The sequence below is a fragment of the Procambarus clarkii genome, chromosome 16, assembly GCF_040958095.1.
Source record: "Procambarus clarkii isolate CNS0578487 chromosome 16, FALCON_Pclarkii_2.0, whole genome shotgun sequence".
NCBI lineage: Eukaryota > Metazoa > Arthropoda > Malacostraca > Decapoda > Cambaridae > Procambarus > Procambarus clarkii.
The window spans coordinates 35,187,023-35,208,980 of NC_091165.1; the positions used below are offsets into that span (position 1 = coordinate 35,187,023).

General features: G+C 41.6%; 1 protein-coding gene across 1 annotated transcript in view; it reads right to left on the reverse strand.

The window, feature by feature from the left end:
- LOC123760171 (43 kDa receptor-associated protein of the synapse) overlaps positions 1–21,958 on the reverse strand; it is a gene marked incomplete at its 5' end in the record, with an annotated part of 183,238 nt that overhangs the window by 98,935 nt on the left and 62,345 nt on the right. Inside the window, one exon of the mRNA XM_069325620.1 lies at positions 17,124–17,627. Coding sequence (XP_069181721.1) covers positions 17,124–17,627 — 504 coding nt within the window. The remainder of the gene's footprint in view (positions 1–17,123; positions 17,628–21,958) is intronic.

The window sequence follows — 21,958 nt, forward strand, 5'->3', positions numbered from 1 at the left end:
ATATATATATATATATATATATATATATATATATATATACATATATATATATATACATATATATATATATATATATATATATATATATATATATATATATATATATATATATACATATATATATATATTATATGCACATATATATATATATGCACCGAACATAGGTGCATCTGTGGAACTGCGATGGCAGACCAATATGGTCGTCATGGTCTGGTATGTCGTAAATCACAGGGTAAAATCGCAAGACATGAAGAAGTCAACGACATCATCAAGAGGAGCCTCGCCACAGCCCGCTGCCCGGCACAAAGAGAACCACACTTATCCAGACCTAACGACCCTCAGAAGCGCCCTGATGGGGTCACCTTGCTACCTTGGAAGGATGGTAAGCAAGTGGTATGGGACTACACGTGCGCTGCCACACTGGCCAGTACCTACCTCCACTACAGCACACGTGAAAGCGGTGGTGCTGCTTCTTTCAGGGAATTGCAGAAAATTATTAAATACAGAGGTCTAGCACACTGCTACAGCTTTGTTCCGATCGGCTCGGAGACCCTCGGTTCGTGGGGAAAATGTGCATTGAAGTTCCTGAAGGAATTGGGGGACAAATTGATCAGCGCTACAAAAGACCAGAGAGCAAAAAGTTTCTTGTTCCAGCGCCTCAGTGTTGCGATTCAGAGGGGAAATGCCTGTTGCGTCTTGGGCACTAGTCCAACTTCAGAGGAATTCGTAGAAGTGTTTGACTTGCAACAATGATCGAACCCGTCTGTGACATTCATCAATGTTTCCCATTGTTGTGTTTTTCAAGAGATCCATAACCTTTAAGCACCTTTTTGCATTATTATTTTTGTATCAACCCATGTATATCTTGTAACCATCAAATGCATAATAAAGCACAAAAAATAAAAAAGGAAAGGGGGTGGTAGGAGAAAAGCACACAGAAACTGTATTGGAGGGGATCTAATCATTCCCTCTAATGCGTTATGCGTGGTTTCCTCCGAGGCTATGGGTCCCCCTTCTTCCAGCTAGAGGTGGTACTCTCTAATCCATAATTAAAATATATATATATATATATATATATATATATATATATATATATATATATATATATATATATATATATATATATATATATATATATATATATATATATATATATATATATATATTTATAGTAAATCGTCCAGAAAAAAAAAACAGAAAAACGGTCAGCCTACTCATGAGAAACTCTCCAGACACAAAGCAGAACGCTTTAAAAGAGACCAGCGTCGTCTATGACTTCAAATGCCCACTTGGGGATTGTAAGCTCCAAAAAACCCAGTATATAGGCAAGACAACAACATCTCTTTCTAGGCGTTTAACGATGCATAAGCAACAGGGCTCCATTAAGGAACATATAATCTCTTCCCACAACCAAACCATCGCCAGAGAAATCCTAGTAAACAACACAGAAATCATCGATAGATACAGCGATAGCAGACGGCTTGACGTTTGCGAGGCACTACACATTAAAAAGTCAACACCAGCAATCAACAGCCAATTAATGCACAACTATATTCTACCCACCTCAAGACTCCGCTCCAATATAGAAGCATCAAGAAATATGGACCAATAGGCTTTCTACAATCACTTTTATTCAATACCCATTGTTTCGTGTTCTGTCTTGTGTTGATGAAATTAATACCCTATTAAATACCACCTCACCCCATCCACCTCACTCAAATGTAGATATAAACAAATCGGAGATTTGTAAGTTCTATTCAGTTGTGTATGTGTAACTAAAGTCTTTGAAAATGTAATAAGTTTTACGAAACGTGCTCAAGTGTCGCGTCAGACTAGAAATAAGAATGAATTTTGGAGAATTGATTTTTGAATTACCACCAACAGTGAAAAGAAATGTACGAAAGATTGAGAAAATTCGTGTTAGAATTAATAATCTTACTTTTTCGGTCATATTTAATAATATATGTCTACAGGAAAGACTGCTACCAAAATATACTAATATTAAAACGCACGACCCAGCAGCAAGGAATCAAGCCTTCACGATAAAATATCGCCAGGATCTGATTCGTGATCAGATATACAAGGCAGAGAATGAAATCAAAGACAACAAAACGCAACTACTTCATGCTACAAACGAGTGGAGAAATAGCAACATCGACGAAAGTATCCGTACCCGCATTGAACATCACCTCGACATCCTCACAGACCAACATCACCTCAGCACTGAAACAAAGATTATCAAGAAACTAACAACGTTATATGGAGGACCTATGGCAATTCCACGACCAAGAGATGGCTTCCTGAACCTTGCAGGAATTAACCTCACTGAGGACCAAGTCACTCTCCTAAATCTGGGCATAAACTGTCACGTTATGTCCAGACCGAGTGAGATGGCCCGGAAAGTGAAGTTGGAAATTCTGTTGGACGACATATTCGACCTCGAGACACAAAAGAAGGTCACTACCAAAGATACCTTACAAGCAGAACTTATTGCGGAAGGAGGAAAGAATCGAGGCAATTACAGAAGCACCATACTGTCCCCCGAGCTCAAAGCGGCAGCTAAAAGCCTTCGTGAGAACAAGGAGATAGTTGTCAGGAGAGGTGACAAGTCGCCAATATATGTCATTCTTAAAAAATACGAATATCTGGCGAAAATGAACCTCATACTCTCTGACCAAACCAAATTCCAAAGGGTAACGAAGGACACTACAGCCGAATTGAAAGCAAAGGTCAACAAACTGATTGAAACTGTGAACTCCAAGAAATCCGGACTCCACCTGCCAAAGATTATTGGGGAATATAAACCTGGATATGTGTATGGAAATGTCAAGACACAAGCCTGGAAACCCACTTCGGCCAATCATTAGCCAGATACCCACACCCACGTACAGACTGGCGAAGCGACTCAACGGCCTGCTGACTCCTTATGTCCCTTGCGCCTTCAGCCTGAAGTCTCCAAAAGAATTTGTTGACTTACTGCGGGGCACACGGGCCACAGGGATAAGAGCCTCGTTGGACGTAGAATCGCTGTTTACCAACGTACCTGTGGACGAGACAATCGGAATGATAGCCGACAGAGTGTATCGTGATCCAGCCTGTACTCCTCTTGACATGCCAGAAAGTATTCTGAGGAAACTACTCCAAGCTTGTACTAAAGAGGCACCCTTCTTGAGCCCGGATGGGCACATGTATAAGCAAGTAGATGGGGTCGCCATGGGTTCTCCCCTAGGTGTCCTGTTTGCAAACTTCTACATGGGTACCATCGAGCAAAAAGTCTTAGTCGACATGAACTTGAAACCGGCCATATACTGCAGGTATGTTGACGACATTTTTACACAGGTACCTGATGTCAGACATCTGCAGGAGCTGAAGGAGGCATTTGAGCAGAGTTCCGTGCTGCGTTTCACTTACGAGACGGAAAAGGATGGGAAGCTGCCTTTTCTAGATGTAACAGTCATGGAAAAGGGCGGAGGTTTCCACACTGCAGTCTACACTAAGGAAACAAACATAGGAATGTGCCTAAATGCCAACAGCGACTGCCCTGACAGGTACAAGAGGAGTGTTGTTAACGCATACGTCGACCGTGCTCTCAGCCACAGCTCAGAATGGAAGCAAGTCGACGAAGAACTCTGTAGGGTAAGGCAGGTCCTAGTCAATAACGGCTTCTCCAATGGTTTCATCGAAGACATCATAAGAAGGAAAGTGAAAAGCCATGCAACCTCTGAAGAGACAACTAACACAACACCTATACCCCCTATTAGACTATTTTACAGGAACTTCTTTTCCACAGCTCATAAAACGGAGGAAAGGGTCCTGAAAGATATTGTTAATAGAAACGTTATCCCTACAGACAAAAATCAGAGGATACAACTGACGATTTACTATAAAACCAGAAAAACGGCCAGCCTACTCATGAGAAACTCTCCAGACACAAAACAGAACGCTTTAAAAGAGACTAACGTCGTCTATGCCTTCAAATGCCCACTTGGGGACTGTAAGCTCCAAAAAACCCAGTATATAGGCAAGACAACAACATTTCTTTCTAGGCGTTTAACGATGCATAAGCAACAGGGCTCCATTAAGGAACATATAATCTCTTCCCATAACCAAACCATCGCCAGAGAAATCCTAGTAAACAACACAGAAATCATCGATAGATACAGCGATAGCAGGCGGCTTGACGTTTGCGAGGCACTACACATCAAGAAGTCAACACCAGCAATCAACAGCCAATTATTGCACAACTATATTCTACCCACCTCAAGACTCCGCTCCAATATAGAAGCATCAAGAAATATGGACCAATAGGCTTTCTACAAACACTTCTATTCAATACCCATTGTTTCTGTTCTGTCTTGTGTTGATACTTTTAATACCCTATTAATATCCCCTCTTGTTCTGTCTTGTGTTAATGCCACATCACCCCTCCCACCTCACTCAAATGTAGATATAAAATCAGAGATACGTAAGTTCTAATCAGTTGTGTATTTGTGAAGTCTTTGAAAATGTAATAAGTTTTACGAAACGCGCCCGTGTCGCGTCAGACTAGAAATAAAAATGAATTTTGGAGAAGTGATATTTGATTTACCTCCAACAGTGAAGCGTAATGTACGAAAGATTGAGAAAATTCGTGTTAGAATTATTAATCTTACTTTTTCGGTCATATTTAATAATATATATATATATATATATATATATATATATATATATATATATATATATATATATATATATATATATTATATATATATATATATGTTACTCCTTGCACTCCTTGGAGTCAAGACAAAATATATAAATATATATATATATATATATATATATATATATATATATATATATATATATATATATATATATATATATACATATATATATATATATACATATATATGTATATATATATATATATATATATATATATATATATATATATATATATATATATATATATATATACATATATATATATATTATATGCACATATATATATATATGCACCGAACATAGGTGCATCTGCGGAACTGCGATGGCAGACCAATATGGTCGTCATGGTCTGGTATGTCGTAAATCACAGGGTAAAATCGCAAGACATGAAGAAGTCAACGACATCATCAAGAGGAGCCTCGCCACAGCCCGCTGCCCGGCACAAAGAGAACCACACTTATCCAGACCTAACGACCCTCAGAAGCGCCCTGATGGGGTCACCTTGCTACCTTCGAAGGATGGTAAGCAAGTGGTATAGGACTACACGGGCGCTGCCACACTGGCCAGTACCTACCTCCACTACAGCACACGTGAAAGCGGTGGTGCTGCTTCTTTCAGGGAATTGCAGAAAATTATTAAATACAGAGGTCTAGCACACTGCTACAGCTTTGTTCCGATCGGATCGGAGACCCTCGGTTCGTGGGGAAAATGTGCATTGAAGTTCCTGAAGGAATTGGGGGACAAATTGATCAGCGCTACAAAAGACCAGAGAGCAAAAAGTTTCTTGTTCCAGCGCCTCAGTGTTGCGATTCAGAGGGGAAATGCCTGTTGCGTCTTGGGCACTAGTCCAACTTCAGAGGAATTCGTAGAAGTGTTTGACTTGCAACAATGATCGAACCCGTCTGTGACATTCATCAATGTTTCCCATTGTTGTGTTTTTCAAGAGATCCATAACCTTTAAGCACCTTTTTGCATTATTATTTTTGTATCAACCCATGTATATCTTGTAACCATCAAATGCATAATAAAGCACAAAAAATAAAAAAGGAAAGGGGGTGGTAGGAGAAAAGCACACAGAAACTGTATTGGAGGGGATCTAATCATTCCCTCTAATGCGTTATGCGTGGTTTCCTCCGAGGCTATGGGTCCCCCTTCTTCCAGCTAGAGGTGGTACTCTCTAATCCATAATTAAAATATATATATATATATATATATATATATATATATATATATATATATATATATATATATATATACATATATATATATATATATATATATATATATATATATATATATATATATATATATATATATATATATATATATATATATATATATATATATATTTATAGTAAATCGTCCAGAAAAAAAAAACAGAAAAACGGTCAGCCTACTCATGAGAAACTCTCCAGACACAAAGCAGAACGCTTTAAAAGAGACCAGCGTCGTCTATGACTTCAAATGCCCACTTGGGGATTGTAAGCTCCAAAAAACCCAGTATATAGGCAAGACAACAACATCTCTTTCTAGGCGTTTAACGATGCATAAGCAACAGGGCTCCATTAAGGAACATATAATCTCTTCCCACAACCAAACCATCGCCAGAGAAATCCTAGTAAACAACACAGAAATCATCGATAGATACAGCGATAGCAGACGGCTTGACGTTTGCGAGGCACTACACATTAAAAAGTCAACACCAGCAATCAACAGCCAATTAATGCACAACTATATTCTACCCACCTCAAGACTCCGCTCCAATATAGAAGCATCAAGAAATATGGACCAATAGGCTTTCTACAATCACTTTTATTCAATACCCATTGTTTCGTGTTCTGTCTTGTGTTGATGAAATTAATACCCTATTAAATACCACCTCACCCCATCCACCTCACTCAAATGTAGATATAAACAAATCGGAGATTTGTAAGTTCTATTCAGTTGTGTATGTGTAACTAAAGTCTTTGAAAATGTAATAAGTTTTACGAAACGTGCTCAAGTGTCGCGTCAGACTAGAAATAAAAATGAATTTTGGAGAATTGATTTTTGAATTACCACCAACAGTGAAAAGAAATGTACGAAAGATTGAGAAAATTCGTGTTAGAATTAATAATCTTACTTTTTCGGTCATATTTAATAATATATGTCTACAGGAAAGACTGCTACCAAAATATACTAATATTAAAACGCACGACCCAGCAGCAAGGAATCAAGCCTTCACGATAAAATATCGCCAGGATCTGATTCGTGATCAGATATACAAGGCAGAGAATGAAATCAAAGACAACAAAACGCAACTACTTCATGCTACAAACGAGTGGAGAAACAGCAACATCGACGAAAGTATCCGTACCCGCATTGAACAACACCTCGACATCCTCACAGACCAACATCACCTCAGCACTGAAACAAAGATTATCAAGAAACTAACAACGTTATATGGAGGACCTATGGCAATTCCACGACCAAGAGATGGCTTCCTGAACCTTGCAGGAATTAACCTCACTGAGGACCAAGTCACTCTCCTAAATCTGGGCATAAACTGTCACGTTATGTCCAGACCGAGTGAGATGGCCCGGAAAGTGGAGTTGGAAATTCTGTTGGACGACATATTCGACCTCGAGACACAAAAGAAGGTCACTACCAAAGATACCTTACAAGCAGAACTTATTGCGGAAGGAGGAAAGAATCGAGGCAATTACAGAAGCACCATACTGTCCCCCGAGCTCAAAGCGGCAGCTAAAAGCCTTCGTGAGAACAAGGAGATAGTTGTCAGGAGAGGTGACAAGTCGCCAATATATGTCATTCTTAAAAAATACGAATATCTGGCGAAAATGAACCTCATACTCTCTGACCAAACCAAATTCCAAAGGGTAACGAAGGACACTACAGCCGAATTGAAAGCAAAGGTCAACAAACTGATTGAAACTGTGAACTCCAAGAAATCCGGACTCCACCTGCCAAAGATTATTGGGGAATATAAACCTGGATATGTGTATGGAAATGTCAAGACACAAGCCTGGAAACCCACTTCGGCCAATCATTAGCCAGATACCCACACCCACGTACAGACTGGCGAAGCGACTCAACGGCCTGCTGACTCCTTATGTCCCTTGCGCCTTCAGCCTGAAGTCTCCAAAAGAATTTGTTGACTTACTGCGGGGCACACGGGCCACAGGGATAAGAGCCTCGTTGGACGTAGAATCGCTGTTTACCAACGTACCTGTGGACGAGACAATCGGAATGATAGCCGACAGAGTGTATCGTGATCCAGCCTGTACTCCTCTTGACATGCCAGAAAGTATTCTGAGGAAACTACTCCAAGCTTGTACTAAAGAGGCACCCTTCTTGAGCCTGGATGGGCACATGTATAAGCAAGTAGATAGGGTCGCCATGGGTTCTCCCCTAGGTGTCCTGTTTGCAAACTTCTACATGGGTACCATCGAGCAAAAAGTCTTAGTCGACATGAACTTGAAACCGGCCATATACTGCAGGTATGTTGACGACATTTTTACACAGGTACCTGATGTCAGACATCTGCAGGAGCTGAAGGAGGCGTTTGAGCAGAGTTCCGTGCTGCGTTTCACTTACGAGATGGAAAAGGATGGGAAGCTGCCCTTTCTAGATGTAACAGTCATGGAAAAGAGCGGAGGTTTCCACACTGCAGTCTACACTAAGGAAACGAACATAGGAATGTGCCTAAATGCCAACAGCGACTGCCCAGACAGGTACAAGAGGAGTGTTGTTAATGCATATGTCGACCGTGCTCTCAGCCACAGCTCAGAATGGAAGCAAGTCGACGAAGAACTCTGTAGGGTAAGGCAGGTCCTAGTCAACAATGGCTTCTCCAATGGTTTCGTCGAAGACATCATAAGAAGGAAAGTGAAACGTCATGCAACCTCTGAAAAGACAACTAAAACAACACCTATACCCCCTATTAGACTATTTTACAGGAACTTCTTTTCCACAGCTCATAAAACGGAGGAAAGGGTCCTGAAAGATATTGTTAATAGAAACGTTATCCCTACAGACAAAAATCAAAGGATACAACTGACGATTTACTATAAAACCAGAAAAACGGCCAGCCTACTCATGAGAAACTCTCCAGACACAAAGCAGAACGCTTTAAAAGAGACCAACGTCGTCTATGCCTTCAAATGCCCTCTTGGGGATTGTAAGCTCCAAAAAACCCAGAATATAGGCAAGACAACAACATCTCTTTCTAGGCGTTTAACGATGCATAAGCAACAGGGCTCCATTAAGGAACATATAATCTCTTCCCACAACCAAACCATCGCCAGAGAAATCCTAGTAAACAACACAGAAATCATCGATAGATACAGCGATAGCAGACGGCTTGACGTTTGCGAGGCACTGCACATTAAAAAGTCAACACCAGCAATCAACAGCCAATTAATGCACAACTATATTCTACCCACCTCAAGACTCTGCTCCAATATAGAAGTATCAAGAAATATGGACCAATAGGCTTTCTACAATCACTTCTATTCAATACCCATTGTTTCGTGTTTTGTCTTGTGTTGATGAAATTAATACCCTATTAAATACCACCTCACCCCATCCACCTCACTCAAATGTAGATATAAACAAATCGGAGATGTGTAAGTTCTATTCAGTTGTGTATGTGTAACTAAAGTCTTTGAAAATGTAATAAGTTTTACGAAACGCGCTCAAGTGTCGCGTCAGACAAGAAATAAAAATGAATTTTGGAGAATTGATTTTTGAATTACCACCAACAGTGAAAAGAAATGTACGAAAGATTGAGAAAATTCGTGTTAGAATTATTAATCTTACTTTTTCGGTCATATTTAATAATATATATATATATATATATATATATATATATATATATATATATATATATATATATATATATATATATATATATATATATATATATATATATATATATATATATACATATATATATTGTGACGATAATCTCTTTCAAGAGAGATTGAGCCTGCTCTTCCCTACTTTAAGTTACGTCCCAAGACACAAGTATAAGATGCTACATTCAAGATACGTCACCAGTAGCACAAAACGTTTTGACCAAGAGGCAAAACGTATTCAAGATCCCCCTACTCCACACACCCTCCACGCCGGCTCGTCATCAAACCAGCTAACTACCCTTCACCAACTTGCCTGCTTCTGATTGGTGACTCGCCAGCCACGCACCTGCACCCAACACCTCAGCGCCCTCTACACGAATCGACGTCTGAGCCTGACCAGCTATCCACTTCAGAATATTCCTTGTGCTCTTAAGGTTGACTCCTCTCTCTGGCATACTCGCTCATTAGCTCGTATACGAAGGGAGGTTTCAGCCATAGCCGATATTCTCAGCACCATTTTAACATTGTAATTTTGTATTTCACATTGTCCTTGCATTTTCTTTATTATTTAACTGTAATTTAACTTCCCGAGATTTGTCTTTATTTTCATTTATGTTTAAAGTAAATATATTAAAGTTTCATTGTTCATATTTTGTGTTTTACGTGTTCCTCCCTCTAATTTATCACAGACAACAGGCAAGCAGTCTATATTTTTGTTTAAAGTGTGACCAGGCTTTGACACCTTCCATTGGAGGACTGCCGAACATCAACACTCCAACACTTTCCCGTCACATTTTAATGGGGGCCTGTCCAAGGAGCTTCACTCAGGTACTAGTACCAGAACGTCAATTTATGGTAAGCGTACTTCACTTTGCTAAAGTAGCCTTTCAATATTATCATTAATTTTTATATATATATGGTGCTGTGTGTATTGTGCATTCCGAGAGTAGCATATGGTGAGTGTGAGATAACTTTGGATTACGTGGTGACTGTAGGCCGCAGTCATTCTCTTAATTGGTCATCTCTGCCTCCGTGTTATTACTCGTGTTTACCACCTTTTGTCCCTAGGATATTTCTCATACTTTCGGCAGATCATCATTGTGGTACCCTGGAACTTTGATTTGTCTCTGGGTCAAAGCACCCTATCTTCTGCAATCCGACCGAAGGAGGAAAAGAGGGCCATAGTTCCTCTAGCACGGACTTTGTTGCTGAGTTGGGACCTCAGCAGCAGTTCTCGTCACCAGTTGACACTCGCACCCCTACACGTCGGTCAGAGATGATGATATTTACTTAGGTAGGGAATTAGCTTTCTTTTTACAGAGCACAAAGTTCGCTAATTCTGTAAGTATCATATTCATTTAGTGGGGAAACCCTTGCTTATGTCCTATAGAGACTCGGCAAGGTATGCCTACATTCTTGGACTACCTAATTCACTTTTGGAGCAATTAAATGTTTCATTTGTTTTAGAAACTCAGTTTCACTTATTTAGTAGGATTTTCTTGCCCTTATTCTCTTACATTGAGTACCGGATACAAGATTTCCTGCGACTTTGATTGACTAATCATTTACCATCCTATAATTAACTTTAATTGTTAAAGATTAAAATTCCACAGGATAGTTACCAGTTGCCACGTTATCCTGTTTCTGACCTTTACCATATCACAACTATATTCGTGTACATTTAATTGCTATCCTTAACCATGTTTCGTCTCCAAGCTTTCAGTAACGATCCAGCTGGTGAAATAGGGACATTGTGTCGTGCCAAGAGAACTGAATTACAAACTCTTGCACACGAGTATCAACTAGATGTTCCCCATGGAGCCAACAAAAATGAAATCCATAACCTAATCATGGATTACCTCTTAGATGAAAGGAAGATTGACTCTGAAACTCACGAAACTTACTCTATTGCAGATAAACCTGATTTGGCAACTATGAAACTCAAACTAGAACTTGCTAAGCTCGAGAGAGAGCAACAACAAGCAGCTCTCCAAATGAGAACGAGAGGCCGCCTTGAGGAAAGAAGAAGAAGAGAGGCGGCCCTGAGGAAAGAAGAAGCTGCCATCAGGAAAGAAAAACAAGAACGAGAGGTTGCACTACTCAGGGAGCGTGAGCGAGTACAGCTTGAAGCCAAACATCGTCACCTGGAGATGCAACGCGAGCATGACAAACAGCAAGCTGCTATGGCTATAGAATGTCGTCAACAAGAACTCGCGTTGGAGACTACGCACCTCACTCAAACCAGCAAGCTACCGCCAGTCTTCCAGTAAGTTTCAATATCTCCCATGCAAGTAAGTTAATACCACCATTCGTTGAGACAGAGATAGATGTCTTTTTTACCACCTTTGAGACCCTAGCTAATCAACTTAGCTGGCCTGTTGACCAATGGTCTACCCTTCTCAGAGTGCATCTTACAGGTAGAGCTGCAGTTACTCTCAGTACCTTAGCGTCTGAGAATGACTACCAGACCCTGAAACAAGCAGTGTTGGACGCCTACCTTCTCTCCACCGAAAGCTACCGACGAAAATTCCGTGACCATCTTAAGGCAAGTACCACCACCTTTTTAGAATTTGCCAATACAAAGAAAAGATATTTTATGAAATGGCTGGAAGCAGCACATGTCTCTACATTTGCAGAACTCATCAACCCCATGCTAGTTGAGGAATTCTTGAGACGTGTTCCCCCTTCCGTCCGTTTATATCTAGCAGATAAAGAAGAAACCGACTACATCAGATGTGCGAAGTCGGCTGACACCTACAGCCTCATCCACCGGCTGACACCATTACCACCTCCCAGTAAGAAGTCTTGGTACAACAATAAAGTGAGTACAGAGGAAGCGAGCTCACAATTGTATTGCAAACTCTATGGACATACTATAGATAGATGTGTGAAGGCTCAATACAAGAGCAATGAATCTACTAAACCCAAACAGACTCCTCCTAAGTCCGGTAAGCCTGTGATGAATGTTGGTGTTAATGTTAATGATCTTTCTCTCTTCAGTAAACACCTGTATCCTGGAACTGTCTCTACCAACGGTACAGATTCGGAGGGAAGTTTCAAATTGAAGATCTTGAGGGACACAGCGGCTCTTCAGTCCATTATGTTGAAATCGGCTGTGAATAACGTCGCCTACACCGGGGAAACCGTTCTTATCACTGACCTCACTGCTACCACTCCATATCCACTTGCCAGAGTCCACCTGGATTGTCCCTTCGTGACCGGTGAAGTCCAAGTCGCCATCACGGAAAAGCCTTTTCCCATGCCTGGAGTGCAACTTCTCCTTGGCAACGACTTGGCAGAAGATCTGCAACCGTCCAACCTGATCATCACGGAAAAACCCCAGGTGTGTACTTCTGTAATGGATAATCCCATCTTTGAATATGTTCCAGCAGAGGTTCAAGAGAGTGATAAAGTTTCTCCTCCGGTTTTGGTGACCACCCGAGCACAAGCTGCACGGCCGCAACCAGCTGACTCTACTGCTACCGCTGTCCCTCAAGACCCTCAGAATCTACCTCCAAATCTTACCAAGTTGGAGTTCCGTAAGTTACAGAGGGAAGATCAATCATTAACACCATTATTCTTCCAGGCTGAGACTTAACCTGACAGTATCCCTGGGTTCTTCCTAGAGAATGAATTGCTCTACCGCAGATACAGACCCAGCAAGCTGAAGGAGGATGACGATTGGGCCAATGTCGAACAACTAGTGATTCCTACCAGCATTGTTGTTGCTCTCTCTCGAGCTTAGCAAATTCTAGTTTGAGTTTCATAGTTTCATACTTTCATAGTCCCGTCTTGAGTACTGCTCAGTACTCACTTCCCCCTTCAGAGCAGGAGAGATTGCTGAAATAGAGGGAATACAGAGAACATATACGGCACGCATAGACGCAATAAAGCACCTAAATTATTGGGATCGTCTCAAAGCCCTCCAAATGTACTCACTAGAAAGACGAGAGAGATATCAAATAATATACACCGGGAAGATACTGGAGGGCCAAGTACCAAATCTACACAGTAAAATAACAACGTACTGGAGTAAACGATATGAAAGAAAATGTAGAATAGAACCAGTGAAGAGCAGAGGTGCCATAGGCACAATCAGAGAACACTGTATAAACATCAGAGGTCCGCGGTTGTTCAACGTCCTCCCAGCAAGCATAAGAAATATTGCCGGAACAACCGTGGACATTTTCAGGAGGAAACTAGATTTATTCCTTCAAGGAGTGCCGGACCAACCGGGCTGTGGTGGGTATGTGGGCCTGCGGGCCGCTCCAAGCAACAGCCTGGTGGACCAAACTCTCACAAGTCAAGCCTGGCCTCGGGCCGGGCTTGGGGAGTAGAAGAACCCCATCAACCAGGTATCATACGGCCCGATATTCTACACCTGGCCCACGGAGCTCTTTCTCACTATGGCTTCAACAAAACCTACCACGGAATCAGACAAGACTACTACTGGCCAGGTATGGTAAAAAACGTAAAGAAATACGTAAAAGAGTGTCATATATGTCAGATGGCAGGTAAACCTAACATCTCTATTCCCCAGGCTCCTCTGAAACCCATCCAGGTGCCTGCGGAACCTTTCCACAGACTCATCATTGTCTGTGTTGGTCCTTGACCCCGGACCAGTTCTGGCAACGCATATATAATAACTATCATGTGTCCTACCACCAGGTTTCCCATAGCAGTTCCAGTAAAGAACATTACGGCTGCTACAGTGGTGAAACACCTATTGAAGATCTTCACCCAGTATGGATTTCCAAGAGGTTCAAAGTGACTGTGGCACCAACTTCACCAGTGATCTCTTCAAGAAGACTCTAGAGAAGTTCAACATCACACAGGTACTGTCCAGCCCCTATCATCCTGCTTCACAGGGTTCTCTTGAACGTAGTCATCAGACTATTAAAGCACTCCTAAAGAAATTCTGCAATGAGACTTTGAAGGACTAGGATAGACAACTTGATCTCATAATGTGCATTTTTCGAAGTCTCCCCAATGAGTCACTAGAAGTATCTCCTTATGAGATGCTCTACGGACGTAAGTGCCGTACTCCTCTCAAAGCTTTCAAGGACTCTCTACGTAATGCCACCTTCAGTGACCATCAGAATGTGCCTCGGTTTCTTCAAAACCAAAAACACATTCTAGAGTACATAAATTTGCTAATGACAACCTAGTGAAAGCCCAGGAGAGGATGAAGACTCATTTTGACCAGAGCAGCAAATTAAGGAAATTTAAATCAGGAGACTTCGTATTGGCATACCTTCCTATCCCAGGTTCTCCATTGAAAAACCAGTTTTCAGGACCCTATTGTATCAAGGAGTGCAAGAACAACAACTACGTTCTTGAGACTCCAGATAGGCGGCGGAGGACCCAGTTGTGCCACGTCAACCTCCTGAAGCAGTATCAAGGTATTCCCCCTACTGTGCTGACATCTGTCTCTACATCTAAAGGTCCATACCTCCAGTGAAACCTTCCCTGCTTCTCCCGAAAGCATTAACACTAAATTGTGCTTTCCAAATCGGAAATCCTACCTGATCTTCATCCCAATTTACAGGACTATAATAGTGCTCCTTTGCCATGTTCTAATCCTATTCTCATCTCGCCAGATATCACGAAGCCTTTCATCCTCCATGTCGACGCCAGTGGTACCGGCATCGAGGGTGACCTAATGCAACAACGAGGCGAGGAGAATCTACCTGTTAGCGACTACAGCTACAAGGAACCACCGCACAATCGACAGGGAGCTACTCATCGTCCTGCACTTTCAGCACTTCGAACCATACCTGAAAAGTGCTCGGTCTACCACCATCTACGCAGACCACAACACCCTACACTTCCTGCAGCAAGCACAATTCAACAATCGACGGCTTCTACAATGGGCTTGATATCTGCAGACTTTCAACCTGGAGATCTCTACATCAAGGGGTCTGACATCATCATAGCAGATGCCCTCTCCAGAGTCAATGAGGTAGAGGCTGCTCCTCCTACCACTCTACCTCCTGAAGACGTAACTTCACCGGAACCGCAGGCTTCGGGGGGGAGTTGTAACGATAATCTCTTTCAAGAGAGATTGAGCCTGCTCTTCCCTACTTTAAGTTATGTCTCGAGACACAAGTATAAGATGCTACATTCAAGATACGTCACCAGTAGCACAAAACGTTTTGACCAAGAGGCAAAACGTATTCAAGATCCCCCTACTCCACACACCTCCACGCCGGCTCATCATCAAACCAGCTACCTACCCTTCACCAGCTTGCCTGCTTCTGATTGGTGACTCGCCAGCCACGCACCTGCACCCAGCACCTCAGCGCCCTCTACACGAATCGACGTCTGAGCCTGACCAGCTATCCACTTCAGAATATTCCTTGTGCTCTTAAGGTTGACTCCTCTCTCTGGCATACTCGCTCATTAGCTCGTATACGAAGGGAGGTTTCAGCCATAGCCGATATTCTCAGCACCATTTTAATATTTCACATTGTCCTTGCATTTTCTTTATTATTTAACTGTAATTTAACTTCCCGAGATTTGTCTTTATTTTCATTTATGTTTAAAGTAAATATATTAAAGTTTCATTGTTCATATTTTGTGTTACGTGTTCCTCCCTCTAACTTATCAAAGACAACAGGCAAGCAGTCTATATTTTTGTTTAAAGTGTGACCAGGCTTTGACACCTTCCATTGGAGGACTGCCGAACATCAACACTCCAACACTTTCCCGTCACAATATATATATGTATATATATAATATATATATATATATATATATATATATATATATATACTACTATAGGAAATGGTAGTTTTTTTTTTTTTTAAATATATACAAGAGTTGTTACATTCTTGTACAGCCACTAGTACGCGTAGCGTTTCGGGCAAGTCCTTAATCCTATGGTCCCTGGAATACGATCCCCTGCCGCGAAGAATCGTTTTTTCATCCAAGTACACATTTTACTGTTGCGTTAAACAGAGGCTACAGTTAAGGAATTGCGCCCAGTAAATCCTCCCCGGCCAGGATACGAACCCATGACATAGCGCTCGCGGAACGCCAGGCGAGTGTCTTACCACTACACCACGGAGACTGTAAAGAAACAGTTGAGTGATTGACAGTTGAGAGGCAGGCCGAAAGAGCAGAGCTCAACCCCCGCAAGCACAACTAGATGAATACAACTAGGTGAAAACTTACATACAATTATATACACACAATTAATTCATGTAACGAGGCCCTGCCCCCTCCAGCCCCCTCCCCATCGAACTACTGACCTTCTCAGGACAGCAACCCCACGTACAATACAAACTTTCCGGTATCTATTTATTGCTAGGTGAACAGAGGCATTAGGTGAAACGAAACGCACACACTCGAAGACCCTGACTGTGGATTAAGAACGAAGCCAACTGTACAGCGAGACTAAGCCATCCTCATGCATGTGATTTTTGTAAATAATATAAAGATGTTAATTTTTCAAAACATTAAAAATTAAAAATATTACAGAATAAATACAGTATGTATAACTATTCATTGGTGGCCACGGCCATCTTACCACTAGAGCACACAGGAAGAGACACATACCTGACAGCAGTCCTTGGCTTCATGGAGTCGCCCCAACTTCCTGAGCGGCGTCGCTAGCATCACCAACGACAGTCTTTGGAACTTAGAGTTGAGGTCACAAATGTGAAAACTTTTAGAAAGCTCGAACGCCTTGGCACTGAAGGAGAGGGACTTCTCATAGTCCTGCAAAAGGCAGAATGTGTGCCCGAGGCCACAGTAGACCTGGAGCTCAAGCGCCGTGTCGTGAATACTGCGCGATACCTTGAGGGCGAGCTCATAGTGCTCGATGGCCTTGCTGTAGCTGGAGTAGACGAGGTAGGTGTTGCCGAGGGTGAGATGGACGTACCCCGTGGTGCGGGACTGGTCACATTGGTTATAGAGGGAGTGGCGGCAGTATGACACAGCCTTCTCCAGGTTACCGAGCCGCTCGTTGCCTCGAGCCAGAGTCAGATACGCCTCCGCCCGAAGCATCGGTGAGTCCATCTCATTGGCGATGTCTAGCTGCTGGAATCCGAAGTCCAGCATCTCTCTGTGAAGCAAATGTTTCCGGTCAGTAAAGTGTTCGTCCCACTGGTGGCATGTACTATGTGCCGTTCCCTTCTTACACCAAACCCATACATTTAGTCACACCAGGGACAGGCTCACTGGCAGTGGCCCCAGATACAATTATTACCTGCCCAAGTATTGAAGAAGCAACTTAATGACTGCGAATGATGTCCCAGGAGGTGTGAAGGGCTAGAGAATCTGAGGAACAACTGAAAGGAAACTCACATTCTCCCCTGCATAGCATTGTAAACTGTTACATAATTCCCCCTGCATAGCATTGTAAACTGCTTCTTCACTCTCACCTTTGTCGTTTACAGCCTACTCACGACACCTACTCCACACCAACATGAACTACAAACCGTCATAACGTGTGTTCAGGAGTTCAAGCCGGGTTCTGATACATTGACTACACAACTACCCCCCCCCCCACCATTCCTCCGGCCACCACCATCAGCTCACTGTAGGTTCACTCGTTACCCTGCCGGAGCCTAGTTCCAAGCGACGTTGATACAGGATGTGACCTCACCAACAGAGGTATAAATTCCCCCTGACCACCAAAGACAAATCAGTCACTCTCAGGTGCTCCTGAGAAAACATTGCAAGCTAATTGCTTCCCAGCTGTTTCGTGCCCAGGTTGTGGTGTTTCAAATGTACATATTTTGTAAGACTCAACCTGTTCTCATTGAATAAATTTATTAGCGTAACTTTCATGTTTCTATTTTGCTTCTGTGTAACAGCCAGGAGTTGTCAGATAAGTGTTGCTGTAATTCAGTTATTTATTTTTTATTTAGAAGTAAATTTGTTATATTTTTTACCCCGAGTTCCCTTTAACGCTTGCCCACGTCTCACACTGCAGAGGCCAATGCTGCTTTTTTTTAGTTTTTAATGCACGTGAGGTATAACATTGGCTCGGTATGACTACAGTATCACATCACATCATTAAACAAATATTTAAAGGGAATGACTACTTTAGATCAGTAAAGTTGGTGTTAAGAACTAACTGCCCAAATTAGGTTAAAAGTGCAGGAGAAAACCATTCCAAGAACAATGAAGATAAAAAAGGTAAGATTTCTATCCAAATTAATTAAGCGTAAACAGCAACGCACCAAACATGGCGGCTGCCATGAGACAATGACACTTGCAGAAATTCAGAGGAATAATGCAACAGACGTCGGAAAAATGACAACATTTACTAACCTTTAATACAATATGCAGATAATATTTTTGCCTATTTTGTGCTAACAAATTAAACCAAAGAATATTCTTTAATCATTCAAAAAAACTAGATTACAGTGGAATTTTCTCTCGAGAAAAACGGGATATCATTGCCACGTCGCGATTAAATTCAGCAGGTAATAATAATGTGAATTCATCTTAAAACATCAGTCTCTGGACTGTAAACAGCATAAAAATATTTCCCTGGAACGAACTTAATTATCAATACTAAAACAAATTAAGTATAAATCCTCTTTCCACTTCTTGATAAAAATCTGGAGAACAGCTGATGCGGGAGGAGAGAGAGGAGCCATTTTAACACGGAGCTGTTCAGACGTGTCATGTTCTCATCTCGATTAATTGTACTTAACAAATTATTCTCGAAGAGTTGGACAACACAAATCGATACCATTATTATTTTTTTTTTGAGATATATACAAGAGTTGTTACATTCTTGTACAGCCACTAGTACGCGTAGCGTTTCGGGCAAGTCCTTAATCCTATGGTCCCTGGAATACGATCCCCGCCGCGAAGAATCGTTTTTTCATCCAAGTACACATTTTACTGTTGCGTTAAACAGAGGCTACAGTTAAGGAATTGCGCCCAGTAAATCCTCCCCGGCCAGGATACGAACCCATGACATAGCGCTCGCGGAACGCCAGGCGAGTATCTTACCACTACACCACGGAGACTGTAAAAACGAATTATTGAGAATTAATTCTGAGAATTATATACAGGGAATGCATTGTATCTGTACAATATACGTAATATGTTATAAGAGCTCTTATATACTGTGTAATTTACTGTTTGGTTATGTCGCCTGAAACCAAAGCAAAAACCAAGGGTGAGCAATAATTCCATCCTTAGGTATGCAGACGAGGAGTCACAATAACGTGGCTGAAAAATGTTGACCAAACCACTCACACTAGAAAGTGAAGGGACGACGGCATTTCGGTCCATCCTGGACCATTCTCAAGTCGATTGTGATCTCACAATCGTCGATCTCACTTTCGATCTCACAATCGACTTGAGAATGACCCAGGACGGATCCAAACGTCGCCGTCCCTTCACTTTCTAGTGTGTAGTTTGGTTAACATTCCATCCTTCATTTCAGAATATTACTATATACATGTAAACTGAATAATTTATGAGTAGCAAATATTACGGTGTAAAACTCGTCCCCAGGTCAATTGAGACGTGAAGTTATTAATGTGGAATCACTCCGAGACGGAGACCAGGTGACTGATCTTGTCCCATCCGGCACATGATCTCGTCAGATCACGAGTCTGGCCGGCACCTCACGTTTTCTATACCCATACCACTAAGTTGAAGCCTTCTAGTCAGATAAGGCTAAAGTTTCATTCACTAACCTATGTAGTCTAACACTTCTTAACATTTGTAGTGAATGTTTACCAATCGATAATTCCGATTGATAGACTATAATTAATAACCCCCCCAGCTTGTGTAGGAAACTACTTGTGAGAAAATTAAACATACAGTCCATTTTAATATCATACAGTCTGCTATAAAAATAAATTAACGTAAAAAAATAATTAATATAAATAAATATAAATTAATTATTAATCAATATAAATTAATATAAATTAATTATAAATAAATTATAAATTAATAAATTTATTGCAAATAAATCCCACGATTCAGTTTTCTCCACAGAAGAAGCAAATTTGAATGGTTTCATAAGAGGTTGGTTAAAACTGAGAATAATATACAATTTCATGCATAAATCATTATGACTGAGAATGACCAATGAAAACGTGGAGAGTAAGTTGACAGCTCTGGAAGGAGATAAGGAAACTTGGAGTCGTAATGCAGTCACAGACAACTAGCAAAATAGGGAAGTGATATTTGGGAATTAATGAAGGAAAAAAAGCGTTGGAAAGCTAAAGGACAATACCTGGAGAACAACGAATTCAAAAAAGCTTTTGAAAATCTCAAGTGAAATCTAGGTGCTACTACAAATTAAAAGTTAGGCAAGGATGTTCAACAGGAAAAACAAATTTAGGTTAATTCTAATGGAGGAGATTGCATAGTGTATATAAAAGTGTTAAGATCATATAAAACAAACATGTGCAAAGAAACAATATTAAAAGTGTTATGGACGCTGGGAATCACAGTGAACAATGTTGTGGACCTGCAGTCGTCCTTAATATTCCTCGACCTTCATTAAGACCGATACTCCTACCATAGTAACATTCCAGACTGCCCAAATCAACTTTAAATAGTTTCTGGATGTTCTATTATATATTAATTTTGCCACTTTGGAAAGGTAGTAGACTAATTATGATTTTCAAATTCCATGTCAGTTGATATCATCGTCCAGCATCGTGTCCTCAGACCAAGCCAATTCCATCTAGCAGTCGACCCCACAGATGCATTCATCAATTTTAACTTGCTGTTCAATAAAAATAGTAATTTTCTGAAATATAAATTAATATTATTATATATTGGCACATTGTGCATGTTTCCCCTCCGTGGTGTCGCCTTGTCGTGGTGAGGGGCTCACGTACACCTCCCTGGGACTGGTAAGGGTTGCCTTTGCCCTCCCCTCCTGCTCCTCTTTGGGTGGTGTAGATGCAAAAGGACACCATTGTAGGGTCCTTGTGAGTCACCGAACCACCCGCTGGAGGGATCAACAGTGAGGGGCTGCCCTAAGTGGATGGATGGGTGTCCAGGCTAAGGCAAAAGGGAGAATGGGGCCTTTGCACCAGTGTGGAAGAATGGACGAGGCAATAGGACTCCTCTGTTAAAAAGGGAGAGCACTGCTGGGAACGACACTCTCCTTCCTGTGTTGGCCCGAGCTCGATCTCCCTGGCTGCCCCGGTAGGTGGTATCCCTTGGTTCAAGGCCCCAGACTTTTAGAATTGATGATATTTGAAAACTGAATCGACCTCTCTTGCGCAGGTTCGTGGGGTGAGCGACCAGGCCCCTGTGTTAGACTGTGTTAGAAGACCGGGCTCTGTAGCCCTCGCCACATTGGGCCCAGATCAAGTTCCTCCTTTGACCCTTCCGACTACCCTTCCCCCTCTGCTCCCTTTCCTCCTCTGTGGTAGGGTTGAATCCCATGCCCCCGGTGG